We start from the raw sequence: 25,999 nt of genomic DNA, 5'->3' as shown, positions 1-25,999 counted from the left end.
CTCCCAAGAAACACACGATGTAACTGTCCACACGCCCACATTAGAGCAGAGGTCACCAGGGTTCCAGGACGCTCTTCCCATGGTGACGCGCTCCACTGGTCCCCGTTCGGCAACAAGTCTTCCAAAGAAGCTTTTGTGGGCAGAAGAGTTTGTCAGACCAGCTCAAAACTTGGACAAAGTAGCAGCTGGAAGCCCCCCACCCATTCCCTGCGTGCCCACCCCCGCCCCCCAGAGCCAGCACACCTCCTGGGGAGGGGACCGCCCAGCCTGCAAGGAAGTACTCCTTATCCCAGTGTGGCAGGGCCGCTCCCGGCCACGTCTCTGAGCAGCGTGATACCCCCGCCTGCTGCCGCCGCCGCTGCCTTCTGAGCTGCCTGGGCTGCAGACGTCTGTCTGGCTTGGAGTCTCCGGGCCAGATGCAATAGGGCAAGCTAAAAATAACCCGGTGGGCGGCCCCCATCGGGAGTGCGGGTCGGGGTGGGGGGGCCTGGGCTGGGCGCAGACACATGATCCCCGGGACCCGGCCGAGTGGAGCTGAGACCGTCCGGCAGACCGTGCACGCTTCTGCTCCACACTTCCAGGACCGCCCCCCCCCCCCCGCCCCGGCCAGAGGGCCCCTCTCCTCTGACCATCTGGGAGGAAATGCCTTTGACCAGCTGCAGGATGGGCAGCGGCCGGAGGAAGGTCAGCTGGACTCTGTGCTGCCTGCTGCTGCTCCTGGAAGCCAGTTCCGCCGGGAATATCTGGAAACGGGCATTGCACGCGAGGCTGGCGGAGAGGACCCGTGTAAGTGCCCGGGCTGGGCGGGGCTGGGAGGAGATGGGTGATGCCCGCACCGTACGGTGTGCCAGCGTGCCACCCAGATGCGGACGGCACAGGGCAGGCGTCCTTCTTTCTTTATCTGAGTTGTGCCAAAGTCGGGTGGGGAGCAGAGGGAACTCACAGCGCTCCAAAGATTCCGAGCCTGGGAGGAAAGAAGCCAGGGGCCCCTAAAAATGCGCAGGGGGCCAGTGACGTGCTTTTGCCTACCCACGTTTACTTTCTCCTGACAAAGAGCACCTGATTTTAGAGTCCGAGGACTTAAAACTGAGTGTTTGTCTCAACAGTCAATAACCAAATGTCGATAGTCGATAGGATGCAATTATGCTTCCGTGCCATTCCTGACTCATTCAGTAAACATTTAGTGGAAACTGCTTCAGGCCGGGCGCTCTGTGCGTTCCTGTAGGTACAACATGGAGACACCAGCTCCCACCCTGCAGGGTGGTCGAGTGGGGGAGGCAGTCAGGTGACATGTGACAGCAATACAAAGGGTCGGCTCGCTGTGGTGGGAGGCGAGGAGCATGCGCCCTGCAGCCCTAAGTCTGAATCCAAGCTCTGCTGCTCACAGGCTGTGTGACTTGAGGAAAGTTGTTGGACATCTGTGAGCGCCGGTGATCTCATCTGAAAAAGACAGACTGATGCGTTCCTTTCAGTTCCTTTCATCAAATATGTATTGATCGCCACTGTTTACCTTGGTCACTGTTGCCCTAGGCTGTGGGGATGCAGACTTATATGTCCCCAAGCCTTGGGAGACTCGTGTTAGCCCGCAGGGCTGGGCTTGCAGAGAATGAATGAGAAGTGAAAGGAAAATGTATACAAGCACACCTGATCTCATTGTGCTTTGCAGAAACTGCGTTTTTACAGATTGCAGGTCTGTGGCAACCCGGCCTTGAGCAAGTCTCTCGGCGCCTTTTGTCCAACAGTGTTTGCTCATTTCTTGTCTCTGTGTCACATTTTGGTAAATCTCCCACTACCTCCAACTTTTTCATTTTTACTGTATTTGTTATGTTGATCTGTGGTCAGTGATCTTTGACGTGACTATTGCGAAAAGGTCACGACTCACGGAAGCCTCAGAGGATGGTGAGCATTTCTCAGCAACAGGCTCTTTCTTAATTAAGGTGTGTACATTGAGTTTTTTAGACATAATGCTATTGCACACTTAATATGCTACGGTGTAATGTGAACCTAACTTTTAGATGCACTGGGAAACCAAAATATTCTTGTGACTCGCTTTCTTGCAGTGGTCTGGAACCCAAACCACAGTATCTCCAAGGCGTGCCGGTAGTGTATTTGGTGACAAGTGTTGAGAAGGGAAATAAAGCAGGAAGGGGACTAGGAGAGAGTGGAGGTGGGAAGAGTGTCACTTTAGATCCCCCACCCCAAAAGGGAGCACGGAGGCATAGAAGGTTCAGGAAGACGATACCAGCACCCTCAGCATATGGGTGTGTAAATGACTCCATATCTGTCAAACACAGGGCATAGTGAGTGGTCCTTGCGTCTTGGTGACTTTTACTCAAATATTAGGAAATTGGTTGGTGTTTGCTTCCCCAGGTGGAATGGAGGTTCCTCACAGTAGGGCCGGATTCTGTCTCCGTCAGTGCAGTGTTCCTGGTGCCTGCCATGAAGTAGGCGCCCCATACATTCTTGTGGGTAAATTATGGGCAAGTGCAATGGAAGCACAGAAGAGTGTGTGCAGCTCTGCCCCAAGAGAGTCAGGGAGGGTTTTCCAGGATCGGGGACATTCAACCCAGGGCTTTGAAGGATGAATAGGAGTTTTCCAGGCAGAGACGAGGGAGAAGGGAATGTTTAATGACCCCAGGCACCATGTGAAATGAAACTGTATTGAGGCTAATCTCAGCCTCCAGGGCTCACACTATAGGTCAAGCAGGAGGCCACATGGGTGTAGAAAAGCATAGTAGCAAGTGAAATGGTGATAGGTATTTGGAGGGAGAAGAGAGACCCTTGTCAGGTTGGACTCCCCCATGCTTTTTGCTGTTCCAACGGGACGATTTAGGCCTCAAAGCATCCAGCACTTTGGTTCTAGGACCACAGAGAGATTTCCAATACATCATCTGGCCTTATCTCCACCTTGTCCTGGAGCGTCACAGGGGCTGATGCCGTGACATCTCACTAGGAGGAACGAGGAGGCTAGGAGGTTGGGGACGATATGCACTGGGGGTCAGGGGGAGTCTCTTTAAAAACACAGGCCTGGGTGGGCTTCAGGAACCAAATTACTTCTAGCCACTGTTTGTCAGAATGCAAGCACTTTGAGTTTGTACTCACTGGACTGGAACTCTTCCCTGCTATCAGCAGACATCAGCTTCCCTCTCCGGTGCCCAGACATGGGAGAGGTTTGTGCCCAGATTGTGCCTCACAGAGAGCCCCTGGGAAAAGACAGGCTGTCGACTGGTGGCTCAGAGGATAAGGAGGTTGGGCAGGGCGCCAGGCCTAGGAATCTTTCAGTGACATCTCTAATGAGCTGTGCAGCCTCAGGCTGCTTGCTGCCCCTCTCTGGGCCTCAGGTCATTACCTGGGAAATGAAGACGAAGGACCAGGTGACCTCCAGGGCCCTTTCAGTTCTGATTCTAACATCCATGCAAATGTCCAACAGGGAACCTAGGAGTAATAGGAAGCAGCTCCGCATATTCAGGGGCAGGACTTCTTATGTGGCCCCGATTGCCCACCCCAAGCTGGGTCAGCTCTTCAGCCTTGGCCCTGGACCCCATGGGGCAGGTCAGGGCGAGGAGAGGCCGGGTGTTCAGGATTATGCTGAAGCCAGCTCATACCCGCTCCAGAGAGTTAAACAGCCCTTATTAAAAATGAAGTCATATAAACTTATATAATTTACATGAAAAAGGAAGGAAGGAAATCCTCCTTATCAGAAACATATCACTTCCTAATTATTTTGGTTGCATTCTTACCATTCTCCCTGCTCTCGAGGTCATTCATGTCTGTGGCATCTGCCTGGTAGAAACACCATCTCTCGAGGAGCTATTACACGTCTCTTCCCAACTCCTCATTCAGTGGCCTCGCACTGGTAGCTTGAAATCAGCCGCAGTGAGAGTATTTACACCATGGAAATTGGCAAAGGCTGCACATGGAGAACTGGGTGTTAAACCCGGACCCGCACGTGGCTGCCTGCATCTTGGCTCCTCCCCTTCTCAAAGCCCCGCCCCTTGACAGAGGGGGCTGAGGGGGTCCAGGGCACTTCCTGGATGCTGTGTGCATTTTCCTGCCCAAGAGACAGTGCCTGAAAGGAAAACATGGGAGGCCCTGTAGGGAGGCTTGTAAGGAGAAGAAGGCTTGTCCTCCGTGAGCCTCCGCTTCCTTGTCTGCAGCATGGGAGACGGCAGTGCTACTTTGCAATCCAGTGGAAAGACCCCGAGAGCCTTCAGCTTGGTGCCTGACCAGGGAACACCTCTCTCTGTGTACTAATAAAAACAAAACACAGATATTTACGAGGCTAGATAAGATGGAAAGGAATAGGCTAGGAAGAGGGATGTTTGTCAGTAGCCCAAGAGGCTTTCTGGGGAGCTCAGGGTCAGTTCTGTGGAGCTGGTGTTTTGGGACTTGCTTTCCTGCCGTTTGGTGAAAGTTATCAGAACAGTTCTTTGCTGAGTGTTCCTATGTGTCAGGCCAGGCTGTCTCAGGATCCTCTGAACAAACCTATCAGGTGGGACTTAATTGTAGCCGCCATGTCGGCTTGGGGACTGGGTAGCCCCATGGTCCCCATGTGTCACTGTGGCTATGTGTCTGTTTTGTACCCTAAGCTCCCATTCGGGGCAGCTGGAAATGGCTAGGCAGTTTGCACCCTGCCCAAAGGTGCCTGCCCAGCGGAGGGGCAGCGTGGGGCTACAGCAGCCAAGAGCGAGGATGTAATGCATCCTGCCGGACGGGGCACCCCTTTGCAGTTGGCCTGCCCAGAGCAGCATCTTCTGGTGACGAGCACAGAGGCCCCGTGCAAGGCGTGTTCCCCAGTCTCCCCAGGCTGGTCCTCCTTTCCCTTGTTACTTCTGTGAGCTCGAGAGCTTTCTGGCGCATCTTTTATTTTTTGCTAAGTTAGCAAGAGTGGGAGAGGCAGGTGGCCTGGAGCTGTGGGTACCTCCCCTCCGCTCTCATTATTCCCTGAGTCCTGAATCTTCACCTTCATCCTGGAAGCTCTGTCCTCGGAACACGCTCAGCCGGCACACAGGACGGGCCAAGGTGCTTGGGTCCATACCATGGGAGCAAACGGAGCTGAAGGACCACGGCCTGGCTTGCTCAGCCCAGGCTGGGATGCCTCTGAAGAGTGATCTGGACAGTTTCTCAGAGGTTGCCCTTGGGTTTGAGCTCCAGGTGCCCAGGGCAGTCACCTGGGCATTGACGGTCCCCAGATGGCCCCCCCTTCCCTGCCTCATGTGCCCCCTCCCCTGCTAGAGCTGCCTGGGACCCTCTCGCAAATATACCACCTGCACTAAAATCCTAGTCTCAGGGTTTAATTTTGTCTCCCCTACCCCCAAAAATATCTGTTCAAGTCCTAAGCCTTGTGACTTTATTTGGAAATAGGGTCATTGTAGTGTAATTAATTAAGATGAGGACATATTGAAATTAGGAAGGCCCTTAATCTGATGTGGCTGGTGAAGAAGACAAGAGAGACAGAGACACACAGGGAGAAGGCCGTGTGGAGACAGAGAGAGATTAGAGCGATGCATCTCAAGTCACGGAACTCCAAGGGTTGCCAGGAGAGAAACAGGCAACATATTCTCCCTCACGGCCTCAGAAGGAACCAACCCTGCCGACACCTTGATTTTGAACGTCTGGCCTCCAGAGCCGTGAGAGAACACAGCTCCATTGTTTTAAGGCCCCCAGTCTGTGGTGTTTGTTACAGCAGCCCTAGCACACTCATACGGTCAGCCTCTGGGAACCAACATAGTCAGTTCTGTTGCTTGCAACCAGCAACCCCAATGGTAGACGCTTCCCAGATGAGGGAATTCCGGCCAGAGCAGAGAGTGACCCACCCCACACCATTCTGGCCGCGCACTGGTGAAGCTATCACTGTGCCCTCAGAGTCCTAGAGGCTTTCCTTGCTCCTTGAAGGACGTGAGATTGATTGCAGCCCTGCAGGACCCCATCACCAGCACCACTAGGACACATCCACCTGGAGGGGAGGGGCTGCTCAGTGGGCCCTGGAGGGTTCATGGTCAAGACCCCGCAAGTCCCCCCTGGGGGCTGGAGAGAGGGGACGTGACATACCGCGTTGAAGTGCCCCACTGTAGGCTCGGCCCTCCCCGAGCGCCTGACGCAGTGCCTGACGCGTCACAGACTCTCAGAAACATTTGAAGAACTAGGGGGAGGAGCTGGATGGATGGGCGGGTAGATGGAAGGGAGGAAAAACAAATGAATAATAGTGTGACCTCGGGGGTGACTTCCTCCTCTCTGAATCTGGCTTCTGTACCTGAGGTTTCAGTCCTGAAACTGATTCCAGGTGGAAACGAGCAAGGGGAAAAGTATCTAAGAACCGTGTGGTTATAACCTGGGACCCTGCATGCGAGGAGGCAGGAAAGCAGAGGGAAACTTACCCGTCATAGTGGCACTAGTCACGGTAACCAAAGTGGAAACAGCCCAGATGTCCATAAGCTCAGGATAGATCAACACAACGGAGTCCATCCACACAATGGAATATTACTCAGCCATAAAAAGGCATGAAGTACTGAGACACGCTCCAGCATGGATGAGCCCTGGAAACATTATGCTCAGTGAAAGATGCCAGTCAGAAAAGGCCACATAGCCTGTGATCTATCTGTATGAGATGTCCAGAAAAGGCACATTCATAGGGACAGAAAGTAGATTAGACGTTGCCGGGGGCTGAGGGCGTGAGGATGAAGGAGGGACTGCTTAATGAGAATAGAAGTGTTCCAGAAACGAACACAACATTGTAAATCAACTATACTTCAGTTAGAAAGAAAAAAGAATTTGTTTGGGGTGATGTAAATATTTTAGAAATAGATAAGAGGCAGGTGTTGAACAATATTGTGGATTTAATCAGTGCCATAGAATTGTACACTTAAAAATGGTGAAAATGGCAAACTTTATGTTATATTGAGTTGGCCAAAAAGTTCATTTGGTTAGTGAATATATTGTTCAATAAAATTCTTGGTGAAAACGAAAAATGTGTCTTTTATTTTTGCTTAAAACCAAACAGACTTTTTGGCCAACCCAATGTATTTTACCACGGTAAGATTTTTAAAAAGCAGTGGGAACCTAAGGTACATCTTAGGGATTCTGTGAGGGGCTCCTGGTCAGGCTTGTCTTAGCTTCATGGTCCCCTCCTCAGAGGCCCGTTCCCTGATCCCCTATTTAGGTCTCTTTTAAAAGTTTTCTTAACTTCTCGACTTCTTCATAACATTTACCTCCCTTATTATGATCTGCATGATTTTTTTTTTATTCTGGCTTTGTTTCATCTTTCATTACCTACCTTCACAGATAAACAAAAAGAAAGCAATTTGTTTCCTTTCTGTGTGGTGTTGGGTTGGTGTTTGTCACATGTCCTGGAGCTGAGCCACGCGTGAAGGCAGGGCCAGTGTCTTCTGGTTTAGGTCAGCTCTCCTCACATGCAGCCAGTGCCTGGCACGTGGTAGGCCTGGGAACTATGAATTTACCGTGAAATGAATGACTAAATTACATTAAAACCCTCTAGAGCGGGAGAGCAGGGATGGAAAGTTCTAGAAGACTCTCAGGTGCACAGCAGGGCTCAGTGGACACCAGCTGGAGGAGTTGGCCAAGTGTGCACTCTTGCCCTCGACATGCACTGAGATGGCTTGTCCTGGCGTGAGATCCTGGGTTTTTGAGTACCTCTCCGGGGAAGTCCCGTTAGCCATGCACCAAACTCTGCTCCCGGAGCCCAGCGTGCCCTGGAGGCCTCAGGGCGTCAGGAAATGGCATTCACTGCACACTAAACTCTAAGCCCTCTGTTCCAGGGAGAGACATATTTTTAGATCTTTGACATCCGAATTCCAGAGAAGAGCAAGTAAAGCTTAGAAGAAAATTGGCTTTCTTCCTGCACCAAGCAAACCGGTCCTGGGGTGCATATTTATTGGTCAGGCCGTTAACTCTCTGGAACATTCCAAAGAAGGGTAAAGCTCTTGCAGGGGAATGAAGGGGGTGGAGTGCTGAGGGAGGGATGTGGGTAAACTGGGGCAGCTCTGGAGACTGAATTCTTTCTCCTTAAATGGAAGTGGTTTCAATTTTTTTCCAGATTATGAAAACAGTGATGTTTACTCTGCACACATTCAGACAATACAGAAAGTCACAAATAAGTAAAATATTCTAAATTCTCTGAGACACAAGCTCTGTTGACATTTTGGTATGTGTGAGTGCCTAGACTTTTTCGTGAAGCAGTTATGCTCAGGACACGTTGTTTTCTTAATGGTATTTTGTTCATATTGTTTAAAATTTGTTTATTGAGATGAAATTCACATACTGTACAATTGACCACGTTACAGGGGACAATTCAGTGGGATTTAGTGCATCGACAGTGTTGTGCAGCCACCACCTCTCTCTAGTTCCAAAATCTTCCCATCACCCCAAAAGGAAAACCCAGACCTATTAAACAGTTGCTCCCCACCCCTCTTCCCGTCCTCGCCCCCTGGCAACCACCAGTCTGCTTCCGGTCTCCATAAATTTCCCTATTCTATTATTTATTTTTATTTTTGGCTGTGTTGGGTCTTCATTTCAGTGCGAGGGCTTTCTCCAGTTGCGGCGAGCGGGGGCCGCTCTTCATCGCGGTGCGCGGGCCTCTCACTATCGCGGCCTCTCTTGTTGCGGAGCACAGGCTCCAGACGCGCAGGCTCAGTCGTTGTGGCTCACGGGCCCAGTCGCTCCGCGGCATGCGGGATCCGCCCAGACCAGGGCTCGAACCTGTGTCCCCTGCACCGGCAGGCGGACTCTCAACCACTGCGCCACCAGGGAAGCCCAAATTTCCCTATTCTGGACGTTTCATAAAAACGTGATCATACAATACGTGGAATTTGTGTCTGGTGTATTATTCATATTGTTTTGTACCGTGCATTTTTCATTGAACGATATATGGTGAATATGTTAATATGATAGATCCATGTCTTTTTTTTTTTTTTTTTTTTGCGGTACGCGGGCCTCCCACTGCTGCGGCCCCTCCCGCCGCGGAGCAACAGGCTCCGGACGCGCAGGCCGCTCCGCGGCATGTGGGATCCTCCCGGACCGGGGCACGAACCCGCGTCGCCCGCATCGGCAGACGGACCCCCAACCACTGCGCCACCAGGGAAGCCCCCGTGTCCTCTTTTCAAAGACTTCTATGGTGTTCCAAGGTGTGGATCTGCAGTTATTTGTTTATCCAGCCTCCTTTGGTTGGACCTCCAGGCACTTGTTTCAGTGGACCCTGCATTTGGACTAGTGGAATTGGGCTTCCCACTGAAGCAGCCCAGAATTGGCATTTCCCTACCTGCTTCCTGAAGATATCAGAAGAATGGCTTTGCAAATCTATAGAGGCCACCGAAAAATCCCCCCAGGGTATGAAAAAACAAATAGCCACCAGGTCGAAACCTTAAGGGAACCATCTTTATCCAAGTAAGGCATACAGTGCTGGGACATTCTTGTCCGAGCTGTACCGTAAATGTATGTTCACAGCTACTTTGAAGCAGACTTGCTGTACCATCCTTTTGCAGGGATGAAAATGAAAGATGGAGATCATGGGTTGTCTGGGATGTTCATGAAGGACGTTGTCAGTCAGGGGTGAGCTGGGATTTGACATGCTGTTGTGTTATTTTCAGCTGAGTGGCAATGGAGGGCTGGGGCTGGCTGGGGCTGCAGAGAGCAGGGGCCAGGACGAGTTCTTTCCAGAATGTATCCCTTGGGGAGGCAGTGACATGACTACATCCAGAGCTGGGGCTGGTCCAGAGGCGAGCAGGAGGCAGGGGCGTGTGAGAGAGGGGGACCCCGAGCCGACAAAACGGGAAGAATCTCACAGGCGAGACTGAGAGGCAGCTCCCCAGATCCAGGCTCCTGGGACAGGAAGTTGCCAGAGTCAGACAGACCCAGGTTTGAATCCTGCCTCTGCTGTTGGCCAGCTGTGTGACCTGGGGCAAGTGCCTTTAATATTTCTGTGTGTTTCCTCATCAGTAAAGTGGGTTAATAATAGCAGTGAGGGTTATGCTGAGAATTCCGTGAAATTCAGTATGTGAGGAGGACCTAGCACAGCGTTGGCACGCAGTGGGAGCTTAATAAATGCACGCAGTGGGAGCTTAATAAATGAATCAGCCTGCCCAAGTTCCGACCCTGACGCTTCCCCATATGGTGAGTATGCGCCTCAGTTTCCTCACCTGTACAATGGGGTCAGCAGGTGTAACTACAGGGGAGCGATGGATGCTACCTCAGGGGACCCTCAGGGAGCAGTGCTGGGACGGCTGCTTCCTCTTAGGAACTCTGCCAGTTGTTTGCACCCTTCCCCCCCACCGCCCCCCCTCCCTCCCTAGAAATGATGGCACTACTGCGGGAGGGTTTCTTGCTTGCGCACCTTTAGACCCCAGTTAGATCCTGAACTCCTCGGGGACAGGGACCGGCTCATAGGTTTCTTTTGCATCCGCCTCAGCATCACAACTAAAGCATCATCAGTGTGTGAGTGAATCGAGGGCGGGAAGGAGGGAGGAAGCAGGAAAGACCAAAAATAAAAGTAATGATAAAACCAAGCGATCAGCATCGCTGAGCAGAGCACCCACAGATGTGATCTCATCTGCTCCCTCTACAAATCCCTGCAGCGGGCACTTACTTCTGGGCCCATTTTGCAGGTGAGGAAGACGGAGGCTCAGAGAGGTCATTTTCCTGTATGATGACACAGCTACAGGGGTCCAAGCCAGACTCATCTAATTCCCGCACCTGAGCTCAAATCCCTGACTGTTGAGGAAGTCATGGCCTCAGCGCCATCCATCTTGGTACACTTGAAGGTGGGATGTAACCCCTAAGTTCTTGCCCCAAAGGAAGAGGATGCATTAGCTGGGCAAGGAGAGGGAAGAGTTCTGAGTGCAAAGGACAGTGTGCAGAAGGCTCCAAGGCGAGGAGGAGTTTGGGGTCCTAGCAAACTTTCCAACACTGACCCCAGACTTATATTCTGGATGCATTATTTTGGCTTCAGGAGGGAGGAGTGTAATATGACCCTTCTCCGCCGGTGGCCTTGGGCAAACCTTTAATTCTCTGAGCCTCGGGGGCCTCATCTTTAGAGTGTGGATGAAATAGGACCTGCCTCTCCTGGACTCACGTGACCAAAGGCGTGTACAGATGCTGGGGGAAAGGTACAGCATTAAACAAACACGAAGGGACAGCTCCACATCAGTGCAGGCCACCTGGCCTGCAGAGCCACCTTCACAGGGACATTGTGCAGGTTGTTAAATGCCTAGAAGGATGAGGATGCCTGGCACGTGGTGGACCGCCAGTAAGAGATGCCCGTCACTGTCACGCCTCCATCATTCTCATCATCACAGCTTTCAATCAACCACAACAAAAATGAACTGAACACCTGCTCTACACCAGGCACGGTCATAGGTGCTGGGGACACAGGTGGGAAGAAGACCGAGTCCCTAGGAGGACACGTTGTAGGGGGGAGAAAAAACAATAAACCGAACAGTGAATCAATACACGGTCCTCCCAAGGGTGGTCAGAGGTTTGGAGCTATGTAAGGCAGGCAGAGGGGAATGGGGAGCGCCAGCTACGGCGCATGTGAGCAGAGACCTGGGCCAAGTGAGGGCTGGAACCAGCCGGGCATCTCAGGAGGGAGACACAGCCCATAAAGGCCCAGAGGTGGGACCTCAGACAGGCCAGGGCGCTGGCCAGGAATGAGCAAGGGGAGAGCGGTGGGACGACAGGAGGGAGGCCAGAGAAGTGGAGGGGCAGGGGCATGGGGCCAGCTGGGGTCTGACCTTTAGCCCAAGGACTTTGGCCTTTAACCTTTAACCCCCGTGGGCTGGGAAGGTGATCTATTTATTTCGTTTATAAAAGTCCGTTCTTTCTCAGAACACCAGGAAACATCCTTTGTTTAGGACCCTCTGTGAGCATCACCTTGCATGACATGAAATATTTTTCAAAACATTTAATCCTTTAATCTGGGCCCCTCCGTGAAATCGGTTCTTTATCACCCAGGACCATCTGTTGTTCTGGCAGCACCGTAAATCACTGGGGCATTTGACTTCTAAGGCGCTTATCTCTTTTGTTTTCTCCAAATTCTGAGAACAGACATTTGAATTTTCCCTGGAGAGCGCCCCTGTTAGGGGCTGCCCTTAGGAAGTCACCCACCTGGGAGGCATTGGAGGTGGGTGGAAAGCGTTTCCCGTCTGATCTCCAGGTTCTGTTAAATTTTATAAATGAGGCTTGATGTGAAAACAGGCTGGGCGGAAAAACCAGCCATCCCTTCCCAGCCACGCACAGACATCCTCCCTCACCCTCCGAAGGAGGCCAGGGCAGCTGTCACCTCCAATTAGGATTCAAATGGCGGGGCCGCAACGTGGGTCCGATGTTGCTAATTCTTAAGAAAATGAACTGAGTTAATGGTGCGGGATTATGTGCCCTGCCTGCATCTTGGAAATTATTCCTGAGGATACAGGAATTTGGGGCACCCAGCCGAGCAGAGGATGGCAAAAAGGCTGAACCAGGAGTTAGAAGATCCAGGAGTTACAAGATTGCCCCTTTATTTTGGCTTCGTTTCCGCCAAATGTTGGCTTTGTATTCATTTTTGCTTTTCACAAATTAAATGATTTGTATAAGGGAGAAAAGATGAATTCTCTGGGTACAAACTACTATACACAAAATAGATAAGCAACAAGGGTCTACTGTAAAGCACAGGGAATTATATTCAATATCTTGGAATAACCTATAATGGAAAATAATCTGAAAAAATATATATGTATAACTGAATCACTTTGCTGCACACCTGAAATTAACACAATATCGGAAATCAACTCTGCTTCTAATTAAAAAAAAAAAAAGAATTCTCTGGCTGAAGCAGGGAGGGCCAGGAGCCCCACCCTCCCCAGACTGCACCCCTCCCGCGCTCCACTCGGTCACGGTTTCCTCCCCACCCCCCACCCCGCCCAGTCTTAGCCCCTGGTGGGGGGTAGGGGTCCCTGTGAGGTAGTTTGAGAACCACTGGTCCTTGTGATTGCACGCATTGGCAGATGCGTCTGGTCGGGACCTGTTCTCTGTGACCCGACGCCCCCTACTGGGCGCTGGGAGCAGCGCGTGGAGTTTGCAGCCACCGCAATGGCTGTGGCGGAAAGACGTTCATACATCCTTGACCTTTGAGGGCATATAGCATTGTGTAGCTTGCCTTTTATTTATTTATTTACTAACATATAAGGTTTTTCCTGTCCTTAATCATTCTTCTTAAGTACTTCTACCTTTTAAGTTTTTTAATTGTCTTCTTTAAATTGAAAAAAACTCAATGTGTTCATGGCAATATATATATATATATTGGAACCTGTGCAAAAGAGCATGCAATAAGGGAAAAAAAGTGTACAATAAGGAGAACTCTCCCTTGGCTTCAGAACCTAATTCTTCTCTCCAGAGGCAATCTTTGACCAACGGCTGCTGTGTATTCTTGTATATCCTTCCAAAGATGTTCTAGGCCTGTTAAACATATGCATATTACATGTGTGTGCATATGAATATTTGAAAACATAGGTGAAGAGCAGACAAACGGTTCTATATCTTAATTCTCTTCATGAACCACCATCTCTTGGGGATCTCTCATCAGCAGGTTTAGTGGCTGCGTGCTACTCCAGTCTGCAGACGTGCATTATTTACTTGGACAGTACAAGGTGCAGGATTTTGCAATACATATATGTTGGGGGAGATCGGGGGATCAGTGGGTAAAGCATTTTAGATGGGTGGAGCGGTTCAGGCATAAGCCGGAGGCGGGGCAAGCCAGAGTGGTTTTTCCCCCAAAGAGCCTACTCTGTATCTAACTCTGTGCGTGAGTATGCGTGTGTGTGTGCGCACACCTGTGTCGGGATGTGTAAGACCTGCCCTCCATACACCCCACCTCCATACCCAGAAGCAGAGCAGTGTTCCCGGCACAGATGGGGTCTGGTGTGACTTGAACTCTTCCAACCCCACCTCTAAAATGCTTATTTTATTGGTAATGCGTCCATACTTCCTATATGTTAAATAGGATATCTTTTTTTTTTTTTTTTTTTTTTTTTTGCGGTACGCGGGCCTCTCACCATTGTGGCCTCTCCCGCTGCGGAGCACAGGCTCCGGACGCGCAGGCTCAGCGGCCATGGCTCACGGGCCCAGCCGCTCCGCGGCATGCGGGATCCTCCCGGACCGGGGCACGAACCCGTGTCCCCTGCATCGGCAGGCGGACTCTCAACCACTGCGCCACCAGGGAAGCCCAGGATATCATATTTTTAACTCTTTCTGGAAACGTAGTACCAGAAAGTGTGAAAATCCTGAGTTCAGCTCCATGAATCCCCACAAAACGAACACACCATGGAACCAGCGCCCAGATCAGGAAGCAGAACGGGGCCGGCGCCCAGAGACCCCAGACCCCCTTCAGGTCACCACCCACCAGGGGACCACACTCCTGTTCTCACACCAGACATCAGCTTTGCCTGTTTTTGAACGAAAACTGTAGATGGATTCATACTATATGTTCTCTTGTGAGCTGACTTCTTTTTTTTTCTCAGTGTTATGCCTGTGACGTTTATCCAAGCCGTTTGCTACGTGAATTTATTCATTTTGTGTGTGATCTGTAAATTCTCAAAGCTCTATATAAACACATGAATTATAAGAAGTATATAAATATGTGTGTGTATCTATTGTGTTTGTATACATATATATACCGTATTTTATATGTAAATACATACATATATGTACATACATACATATAAACATCAGGATAGACGCTTAACATACAACTCTTATCCAGATTCATTTCTCCTTTTTGCTGCTGATGGGCTTACAGTCATTTCAGTTTGGGGCTATTACAAAGAGAAACAGCCTCAGAGCTGTTTCATCCTCAGAGCAACCTGCTGAGGCTGGTTCTGCTGTGATCACGCGAGGACGCTGTGATCACGCGAGGACACGGCGGCTCAGAGAGGCCCAGCGACTCGCCCGCGGCGCACAGCAACCGCCCCGTCCCGCTGACGCCCCCTCTTCCCGCAGGCCGAGGAAGCTGGCGGCCCCCGACAGCCCCGAGCCGACCGCTGCCCGCCGCCCCCGCGCTCGCTGCCCCCCGGCGCCTGCCAGGCGGCGCGCTGCCAGGCTGACTCTGAGTGCCCGCGGCACCGGCGCTGCTGCTACAACGGCTGCGCCTACGCCTGCCTGGAGGCCGTGCCGCCCCCGCCAGGTAGGTGCTCCAGGCCGGGGGAGACGGGGTGGGGGGGCGCGGGGAACTGTCCTGCCCAGCGCTGCCCGACTGGAGGAACAGCTGGGCTTAAACCTGGACCACCTGGGCGGGCCGCCCTGTGAGATGGGAACATAGCGCTCCTAGAGCAAGCATCCAGCTGCATGCACTGAGCGCCTGCTGTATGCAGGGCTCGCCACTGCGGGCAGAGAACTATAGTCCAGGGGCCGCCCGTTAAAAGGAAAATACCCCTCTTATGAAGATGGGGGAGATTTCTCATAAAAAATCCAGATTTCCAGCTTTTCCTTTAAAAGGCTTCTCTTGTTGTGGAACAGGGTCTCTAGGGCGTGGGCTTAGTTGCTCCGCCTCCTGTGCGATCTTCCCGGACCAGGGGTCGAACCTGTGTGCCCTGCATTGGCAGGCGGATTCTTAAGCACTGCGCCACCACGGAAGTCCTCCAGCTTTTCTTAAAAATACTGGACCACATTCCCTGGGCCACCATCTGCTGGAGCCTCACGTGCCCCTAGATGGCAGCGGGGGCGGCCTCCAGGTTTCCAGGGACCCCATAAGGCCCACTTCACTCATGACGCCTGGCCCTGGGGGTATTTGAGATGGAGATCTGACACCTTAGCGATCCAGGTGGGCATGCAGACTCCTGGGTTCAATCAAATCCACTGGCTAGCTGGTCACCAACTTAAACCCGCACTTGTAAAGCAGGGCTGAAAGGAGAATGGGCAGCTCACGCGGAGCGCCGCATCCGGAAGTGCTCAGCCCCGCCTCCGGCTAGGAGCACAGACTCAGTAGGATGTTTGTTGATCTGAACGGGGAATCTCTTTGGGAGACACAGGCCTCAGGGGTTCATCTGTGGAGCGAAGGAGTTTCAGATCCTTTCTGGAGAGGTTTGGGAGGGGAGGGAAGGGAGCCTGGGGGGAATACAGGGTGGGGCTGATTATGGGCAGCTGAGTGGAGAAAAGGTGCCCTAAAAGTTTCCCCCGCTCCCAGCCTCCAGGGGCTGAGCCTCTGGAGGACAGCAGCCCGTTAGGACTGCACTTTCGGCCAGAGGCTGTGGTCCCCTGGGCCTTCATTACTACCCCATCCTCAAGGCCAAGGTAAGAACGAACACACTCAGTTCTCTTTGGGGTGAGGTCACAGCGACGACAAGGGACTCGGCACCCTTAGTAATGCTCATAATTACAGTCTGTGGTGCCCTTGAGTACTGCCTCGTGGCCACGCTGGCTCCCACAGGGCCTTTTATGAGAAAGACAAAATGGCACCCCTTCCTCTTGGAGGAAGCACGTAAAAGTATGCCCATCTGGTTGGACAAGTCAAAAAGGTGCCCCTTCCTTTGGACTGAGACAGGGCATAGGGACTCCAGCCTTACTTGCTGCCTAGAACAGGTGCTTCTGAGCAGTGCACAAACCGTACAACTGTCCATGACATTCCAAATAGCCTTTCCTTACACCATCTCATTTAATGCTCACACAGTCCCATGGGGTGGAGAGACCACTCTCAGCCCTGTTTTACAGCTGAAGACACGGGAGCTCAGAGAAGCTGAGTACGTTGCCCAAAGTCACACAGCAGGCAGAGCTGGCATTTCCATTTAGTCTTCTGACTGTGGAGAAGTGTCCACTGCCTTAGGCTCTGAGTGTAGGGATACGGGGCCCCAGGCTCATTTGTGGGATCCCTCACCGCCCAGAACATCCTTCCCCCAGACGCCCACACAGCTCACTTCCTCACCTCCTTCAGATCTCAGGCAGAGGTGGGCACTTTCTCAGGGAAGTTTCCCTCTCTAAATGGTGATCTTTCCTCTGGCCATAGCTAACTGCCTTCTGGCTTAAGCTTTCTTTATAGCCCAATCTAGAATATTGTGTTTCATTTGTTTCCTGACCATTCCCCTGACTTGAAGCTCAGCCCCATGAGGCAGGAGGTTTGGTTTGTTTCATTCACTGCTGTATCCCCACTACCTGAAATAGTCTCTGGACTCATAAAAGGTACTCAGTGAAGATTGGATGAATCAACGAAGGCCTAGCTTTCACTGGCCAACAGGAAGGGCCGACAAAATATTAGTCAGTCATAATAAGAATTATGATAATAATATCTAGAACAAGGTTCCTCACCCTTGGCACTCTTGACGTTTGGGCTTGGATAATTCTAGTTGGGGTGGGCAGTGGGGCGCTGACCTGGGCAGTGTAGAATTTTGAGCAGCATCCCTGGCCTCCACCCACTAGGTGGCAGTGGTGCCCCCACCCCACACTGGGACAACCAAAAGTATCTCTAGACTTTACTAGATGTTTCCTGGGGGGGGGGGGGGGAGCAGAATTGCTCCAGATTGAGAACCACACATTTAACATGACTTGAAATGCACCAGGCCCTGTTCTAAGCAGCTTACACACTTCCTTGCAGGCAGCCTGTGGGTTTCCTCCAAAGCCGACCCCGAGATAAGGTCTTGAGTGAGGGGAGTTTATTTAGCAGGTGGTCCCAGGAAGTTCTAGTTGGGGAGCAGAGAGGTGAGACCCTGGGCCTCCAAGCCTTTAGGGACTGCATATTGATGGGAGACCTTGGCCAAATTTCAGTATTCCCAAAAGTATAGCAAAATGTGTACATTTCCCTGTACAGGAAAAATTAATACATTTCCTGTTTAGTAAAAAATAACATTGAAAATACATTTTCTAACATTAAGTCCGAGGCAGTGGGGAAAAGGAGGGAAGAACTAGAAGATTGGAAACAGAGGCTCTGGAACCATGTCTCACCCCTCTCGTTTGGAAGTTGTAAACTGCTGGTTCTGCTGTTTCCATTTCCACACTGAGAGCAACCATCTTATAACCATATCGTGCTCTTTTAAAGAAAAAGCTAACTGGTATCTTTACCAATCCCTATCTAGGTACTTTCAAAGGCACTGGACAGCACATCAATGTCTTTATTTTGGAGTCAGACTAAAGCAGGGGTCATAAACGAATGTGATCCCAGACCAGTTTTATTTAATCTCCAAAGTACTTAAAATTAAAAAAAATTATTTGCCAACATTTAAAACCAAGAGTTTATATTTTTTAAAATACAGACCTAAAGTTTAAAACACACACACACAAAAACCACCCAGAAGCTCTAGGAACACTGAGAACAGCTGGCCAGAGCTGACCAGCCGCTGACCCACTGAGGCAGGAACACTCTCCTGTTGGCCGTGATCCTACCCAGCCTACCTTCCTCCTTTATGTTACCTATCTGTCCCCAGAGGCATTTGGGTTTTCAATCCCTGTTTGGGGTTTTGAAGACCTTCCAGTCTACTACATGGTCACTCTTCCTGTTAAAAATGTGTTGGTTAGAGAACAGGCCATGATGCTGTAACAAAAAGACCCACAAACTCAGGGGCCCAACCTATTAGACATTTACTTCTCCCTCGGTTAAAAGGCCGGAGTCGACAGGTGGTCCATGACAGGCAGGTGGCTCCGCTCCAGTCACCCAGGGACCCAGGTTCCCTCTGTCTCGTTGCTCCACGTGGTGGCTCCCAGTCTGCAGGAAGCTGGAAAGAGAGAGGGAGGGGAGCCGACAGGTAACCATACCAGTGAAAGCTGGGATGTGGCGTGGTTACTTCTGCTCATATCCAATTGGCCAGAACTCAGTCACATGGCACACCTTGCTGCATGGGAGGCTGGGAAATGTAGTCTCCAGCTTGGCCAGCCAGTGCCTAGCTGAAACTCAGGAGTTCTGTTACTAAAAGGAAGGGATGAACTTTTGCTGGGGAACTGAGTTGTTTCTCCTGCGGGGAGGCTCTGTGTTTCATCATGAGATGTAGGCTCCCCATCCCCAGAGGCTGGGGCATTTCTCAGCTGCCTGAGGAGGGCCTCAATTTAACCATCTATTATCTTGTCAGTTTTAGACTGGCTAGTGCAGCCGAAACCTCGATGGCTTGGGGGCAACGGCTGGCTCCTGGACGGCCCTGAGGAGGCATTGCAAGGTACCTGCAGGGTGATGCCCAACCCGACAGCAGAGCCAGGGTCCCCCCTTCTCAGGTGCCCCCAGAAAACTGAGAACCAGGGTTAGCCTGTGCTCCGGCAGGCTGCCTGTCCTCTAATACCTGGCCCGCTTGGACCCTCCCCACCCCGACACGGAAGGGGGTGGCTGGGGCTTGGCCAGGCTCTCAGAATCCGCAGAAGTGTGGGGTTTGACTGTCCCTGGCAATGGGGCCTCCTCCCTGGGTGGAGAATTCAGAGGGAGGGGGCTTGGGGTTTTCAGATCCCTCAAGTCACCATAAGGGGTGTTCCCTGCTGACGAGGCCTCCTTCCGGGGTGGGTGGAGAACAGTTTCTGAAAGGAATGGCAGGCAGGCCCAGGGGCCTGGACCACTGTGGGGATGCGGCTGTGAGGGAGCACCTTTGCGTTTGTGCAGCTGGGCTTGTGACCCTACATACATCCGAGTGCGTGACCGTGTCTGTCAGGGTGTGCGGCTGTGCGTGAAGCCAGCTGGCTGTGCTTGTGGCCATGTGTCTGAGAACTTGTGCGTCCGTGTTTGTGCAGATGTGTGCGACTGTAGGGGTGTGTGTGTGTGTGTGTGTGTGTGTGCAGGATTTGTGTGCATGTGAATGTGGGTGTGGATATGGCTGTGTGTGTGTGTGTATGCTTGTGTTAGGACTTGTGGGACGGTGAAAATGTGTGTATGTGACATGTGTGTGTATAGGATTTTGGTGGGTAAACATGTATGTACGTGTGATTATAAGCACGAGCATATGTGTTTCATTGTGTGGGGATGAACATACATGTAGTGGGTTGGCCAAAACGTTCACTCGGTTTTAAGTAAAAATTGACGTTTTTCATTTTCACAAAGAACTTTTCTTGAGCAACGCAATCGCTAACCGAACGAACTTTTTGGCCAACCCAATATGCATGTCACGATGCATGCATGCGAGGGCATGTTTGGGATCATGTGACTCTGGGCTGCCCCCGTGTGCATGTGTGTGTGCAGAGACCCCAGGCACAGCGTGGAATCTGGGGTACCGATGAGAGGCGGCCCCTCTGCCCCCATGGGGGCCACCCCTGAGCCCCCCGCGTGTGTGTCCCCCGCAGCAGAGGCCTGCAGCACCACAGAGGATGGGGCCGAGCCACTCCTCTGCCCCTCAGGCTATGAGTGCCACATCCTGAGCCCGGGTGACCTGGCTGAGGGCATCCCCAACAGCGGGCAGTGTGTCAAGCAGCGCCGGCCAGCAGGTGAGTGTGGACACCGAGCCCCACCCCACTCTCCCCGGAACCCCCCACGGGAGACCCGTCCCAAAGGAAGCCCCCGCCCCTGAGCCTGGCCGCCCTCCTCCTGTCCCCTCTCTGCCCTGCTCCTCTGCACCTTCTCCCTCCTCATCTGAGCAGGATGCGGGCAAACCCCAGCTTGGCCACCTCCTGCCTGGCTGACCTTGTGGTCAGTTGTTTCAAATCTCTGAGCCTCGGTTTTCTTATCTGTAAAATGGGGCCGCTTCATGCTGGGTTATGGGGATTAATTGAAATCATACGTGTGATGCCAGAGCAGAGACTAAAGGTGCTCAGTAAAAGTTGGATAATTTGTATCTATCTATCTATCCATTTTAAACTGCACAGAATTTGTATTGTCTGAGAACCCTTAACTTATCTCTGCTAGCACTGTTCAGTGTGACTTAATTAGTATTTGTCTTTGGAGACAAGGCAATAAATAGTTCAGTGAAGGGCATGAATAGTGTGGCTTTAGTTTGCATACTTTTCCCCGGGGGGCAAGGAAGGCAGAGGAGGGGCTGCTGAGGGTACCTAAAAGCCACTCCTGCCTCATGCAAGGTGTAAGGTGGAGAGGTTAGGCATGGAATTTGCCAGAAATGTGTGGCAAACGAAGAATCGGGAACTTCAGGGAGATGGAGGGTAACCATGTCAAAGATGAGCTTATTGGAACTTTGAGACCATACCCTCCAGGGCCCACATCCCCACTTGAACATCTCTTAGTCCTAATAGCTGAGGGTAGCACCTCGGCCAAAATCGAGGATAATCACAGCGACCTTACTGGCCCAGAGAACCCATCACATGCGTTATCTGCCAAAGCATTTCTTTTTCCTCATTTGAGAATTTATTTCTCTGAGGTGTTTCAAGAAAGACATAGATGTTAAATCTGTTATGCATTTAGCGTCAGCATCATTGCAAGTAATAAAATTATGAGACATGGAACTGTCTCAGGAATCCTGGTTCCCGGAATTCTGAGCTTTGAAAAAAATTACTTATAAAAGGATTGGAACCAACCAGGAATCTGAGATTTCTCCTACATTCCACTTGCTATTTAGGGTTATGAGTAGGTTCTCCAGCCAGACAGCCACGGTTCCAGCGGCCACTTGGCCCCTTGCTGCTGTGTGTGGCAAATCGCCCAACCTTTTCAGGCCTCGCTTTCCTTATATGTAAACAGGGCTAATAGTAGTTAAGCTACTTCATGGACTCTTTGAGGAGCCAGTGAGTTAATCCATGTAAATAAACCACGTCTGTAGTTTCTCAAGCACAGAACCGAATCCCTTCTGTTGGCACCACTGCTGTCTGTAGACACCACAGCGGACGGTGTACACAGGTGGACTGGATACGCAGTCCTTCGGACATACAACCCCAAGAACAGGCCAGCCTGTAGGAACCTGCTGGAAGGAGCAGCTTTTTCCAAAAGAGCTGGGGATGGTGGGGGTTAGTCAGGAGTCCTCTGAACCGAAATGTCATTTTTATAACTGGAAAGGCCTGGAATTACGTGGCCTTTCTCATGTCCTGATCTCACTCATTCGGTTATATGACCTCCAAGACCAGAGTAAGCCAGACAGGTTCAAACCCGTTTTCGAGGGACCAAACCAGTTCAAAAAGGACCCACTTCAAGGGTGGAGATAAACAAAGAGACAGTCAGGTGGCTATACTGATGACACCCGGGGTTGATTGAGGCCCTTGTGGGCGCTCCCCTAAGCTTCAGTGCGAGCCTGCAAAGGCAGAAGTATGACCAGGAGCAGTGTCGAGTGTGATTAAGACTGCAGGCCACTGAAATGGGTTCAAATGCTGTGGCGTTCTTCCTGGGTGACCTTGGGCAGCTAAGCTAAGCTTTCGTAGCCTCAGTTTCTTCATCTGTAAAATGGAGCAGTGACGGTCACGATAGTAATTGCCTCTTGGGGTAGTGATGAAGCTTGAATGAGAGAACGCTTACAAAGTGCTTAGGGCAGCGCCCGACACATAGTAGGTCCCCAACCAATGTGCGCAGCCGTCACCTGTCTTCCGGAAGAGGGAGGGCTGGAGATCAGAAACGTGCCCAGACAATGCATACACCTAACAGGGAGCAGAGTGAGAATTCCAAGCCTGGCCACCTGCTCCAAAGCCCATGGGTGTGTGTCCTCCCCCACCCACAGGAATGATCGGAGCCTTCTAGATAGAAATGTAATTGAAATTTCCCCTAGCCTTGTCCCCGGAGGGCTGTCACTTAGCAGTAATTATTGGTAATTGTACAGGAGTTTGGAAACATCTTAAATTCCAACAACTTCCCTTGGAGCAACGGTCTCTGGGAATAGAGGAGCACTCTTGTCCCAGGGTAACCAAACAAGAAGCCTCGGATTTTAAGTGTTTAAAAAACTGCATATTTGAGGTCATTTCTTTTTTTAATTTTTTTTAAATTTTTTGGTTGCGTTGGGTCTTCGTAGTGGTGCACGGGCTTCTCATTGCAGTGGCTTCTCTTGTTGTAGAGCACGGGCTCTAGGTGCGTGGGCTTCAGTAGTTGTGGCGCACGGGCTCAGTAGTTGTGGTGCACAGGCTTAGGTGCTCCACGGCATGTGGGATCTTCCCAGATCAGAGCTCGAACCCGTGTTCCCTGCATTGGCAGGCAGGTTCTTAAGCACTGCGCCACCAGGGAAGAACTGAAGTAATTTCTGACTTACAGAAAAGCGGCAAGGAGAGTCCCTTGGAGCCTCCCCCCTAATTCATCAACTGTTAAATACTCTTTCCTTTATCGTGCTCTCTCTGCCTCTCCCCCAACCCTGCACTCTCTCTATATATAAATCCACATAGTTACTTTTGGGGACTATCTGAGAATAAGTTACAGATCTCCTGCCCACGCCTAAGATGCAGGTCTCTGCTGAGAGCTGGCTGCTACAGGGGGCCAAGGACCACTCTGAGTTCAGCCTGGACCCTGACGTCTGAGGAGTTGATGTCTTTCTTGAGAGGAAAATGAACATCAACACAAGCAGTAATCTGATTTCTCAGAGAGCAGGGTCGGGGTCCTCAGTGCATCTTTTTATTTTATTTTATTTTACTTTATTGAAGTATAATTGATTTCCAATGTCACGTTAGTTTCAGGTGTACAACACAGTGATTCAGATATACACACACACACTCATATATATATCTGTTCCTTTTCAGGTTGTTTTCCCTTAGAGGTTATTACAAAATATTGAGTAGAGTTTCCTGTGCTATACAATAGGTCCTGGTTGGTTATCTGTTTTATACATAGTCGTGTGTACATGTCAATCCCAACCTCCTAATTTATCCCCACCTCGTGCATCTTCTGAGTGGGTTCCATGCTGCTCCGATACTGACCATCCAAGACTGAGATGTGGGAGATGAGCCCCCCCACCCCCGACTCTTCCCTCTGACAAAGTGACTTCCCTGGATGCTGCCTGCGAAGGATAACAAGGTGGCGCAGCCCAGAGCAGGGGCTCAAATGCATAGGTTAATTTTGTAAAAGCGACACCTCTGGTAAACACACCTGGTGTGAGGAAGGGGTCCGGCTCCACACAGACCACCGTCTCCTGCCCATGGCATCAGGGGCCATAATTCACCCCCAGGGAGAAGGGAGGAGCAGGAATGTTTCGGAGAGCCTCCGGCCTGGAAGAATTTTGCCATTTGCTTCGGAAAATAGCCGTAAATGGAAAAATCGTGGTAAATAGTAGTGGTTGAGCTTGCTGATAAGCTCTCTGCCCGAGGGTGTGGGTCAGCCGTTGGTTCTGTCGCCTTGTACAGTAAACGTCACTGCTGGTCCTGGACACCCTGATGATAGGATAGCCACAGAAGAGGAGGAAACAAGATGCCCCTGAGTACATAAACATGATTTTGATTGAGCTATGATCGGCATAGAATATTAGTTTCAAGCGCACAAATGCGATTTATTAACCTTACAGCAGTCAGATGAGACTGGTGCACAGAGGGGGAGGGGGGCGTTTACCGATAGACGCGTTGCCAAGTGAAGCGTCTGCGTGATCTGGCCAGACTTCTCCACTCTCCCGCGTGAAATCTCCCCAACTCCCACCAGAAAATGTTTTACTGCTGTGACAGGGCTGGGGCTGAGGAAGGAGGTGGTTGATGACAATCAACAGTGGGAATTGGGTCGTTCTGCTTCTGCATTTAATCGGCCGCAGTGTCACACGCCACTGTAGCTTCTGGAAAATTCCACCGGACGCCTGTGAGAGAATGAGAGTGGAAAACACAAATAATTTCTTAGCATTGTTGTGAAAATAGTTTTGGCCTTATAAACTCCCCGAAAGGAGTTTAATCCTCTCACTTCTTTTCCAGATGGGCGATTCTTACGACACAAATTTTACAAAGAATATCCAGGTAAGAGAAGAACCGTTCTTACTTTGCGGAGGGTACTTAAAAGGGCAGTGGGCATTTCTGGGATGAAGAAAAGAAACCCAACGGACTGTTCTGAGAACTACAGTTTGAAGCTGCTATGAAGGAAAATGACTGTATTCTCCGTGGTTGATTTTATGCTGTCAGATGTCATGTTGCGGGTAAGGTGCTAGGATGCCAAGATGCTTCTGTTGTGAAAAATCTCTCCTCTAGCCTGTGTGGTCCTCCACGTGGGCAGGAGCCATTCCAGGCTGCAGGCTGGGACTGAGGCAGCAGCTCAGGGATGGCTCATAGGGGACAAAATGGGAATTAGATTGGGAAATAAGGTAGAAGCCCTGTTGTCTGATGGTGAGCAAGAGGGGCTTACAGCAAACACAGCTTCACGCTAAACATCAGGACCTGGGACTAGACGTGCAAAAGTTCCTCCTACTTTCATTGAGGGAATTAGAAAATATGGTTGACACCATCCCTCCAGCCAGTCATCCATCCAGCTATCCATCGATCCATCCATTCTTCCATTCACCCACCATATCTTTTTAAAGAATTGACAGTACACAGGGCTTCCCTGGTGGCGCACTGGGTGAGAGTCCGCCTGCCGATGCAGGGGACGCGGGTTCGTGCCCTGGTCCGGGAAGATCCCACATGCTGCGAGCGGCTGGGCCGGTGAGCCATGGCCGCTGAGCCTGCGCGTCCGGAGCCTGTGCTCCGCAACGGGAGAGGCCACAACAGTGAGAGGCCCGCGTACCGCCAAAAAAAAAAAAAAGAATAAGAAATAGCGGGCAGAGGGACAGCAGATGTGGAAATCCTGAGGTAGAATGAACTTGGCCATCACAGCAGCCGGAGTGCGCCGTGAGCACGGGGCTGGGGGAGGCGGGAAATGACAGGAGTTGAGGGCAGACCACACGGGCTGGGGGAGCAGCTGCAGGTGGAGACTGGGGGACCTCTTTGGGGGAGGAGAGGGGGCAGGGCCAGGGCGCCGGTGTTTGGACTTGGTTTGGCTGGTGAGCCGTGAGCATCTGAGCAGGAATCGACACACCTTCCCTGACACAGCCCACTTCTTTTCGCAGAGGGTGCCTCCAAAAATGTGGCAGAGCACGGGGAAGGACGGCAGAAGCACTTTCAATAAAGCAACGGCAGCAGGTAAGTGGGAGGCGGGATGGGTCAGTGACAGCGGGTGGCTTTGGGCAGCCGGGTGTCCAAGGTAGCTTTCATCACGAAGTTGAACAGTGGGAGGGCAAGAGTAGGGCTTTACCTACGGGTAGAA

At 51.3% G+C, this 25,999-nt stretch overlaps 1 protein-coding gene across 3 annotated transcripts in view; it reads left to right on the top strand.

Moving 5' to 3' along the window:
• The first annotated feature begins 511 nt into the window (after positions 1–511).
• WFDC1 (WAP four-disulfide core domain 1) overlaps positions 512–25,999 on the top strand; it is an 81,486-nt gene continuing 55,998 nt past the window's right edge. Inside the window, exons 1-6 of one of the 3 annotated variants that reach the window (XM_029202969.1) lie at positions 512–786; positions 14,983–15,166; positions 19,032–19,115; positions 20,221–20,361; positions 24,679–24,720; positions 25,803–25,875. In XM_029202969.1, the coding sequence (XP_029058802.1) occupies positions 643–786; positions 14,983–15,166; positions 19,032–19,115; positions 20,221–20,361; positions 24,679–24,720; positions 25,803–25,861 (654 nt within the window). In that variant the 5' untranslated portion in view covers positions 512–642 and the 3' untranslated portion in view covers positions 25,862–25,875. The remainder of the gene's footprint in view (positions 787–14,982; positions 15,167–19,031; positions 19,116–20,220; positions 20,362–24,678; positions 24,721–25,802; positions 25,876–25,999) is intronic. The other 2 variants (XR_003790806.1, XM_029202983.1) reach the window with 2 other exon arrangements.

This window comes from Monodon monoceros, unplaced genomic scaffold (assembly GCF_005190385.1).
Source record: "Monodon monoceros isolate NGI ecotype Baffin Bay Population unplaced genomic scaffold, NGI_Narwhal_1 Super_Scaffold_10, whole genome shotgun sequence".
NCBI classification, from domain to species: Eukaryota; Metazoa; Chordata; class Mammalia; order Artiodactyla; family Monodontidae; genus Monodon; species Monodon monoceros.
This window is presented reverse-complemented; position numbering and strand designations above follow the sequence as displayed.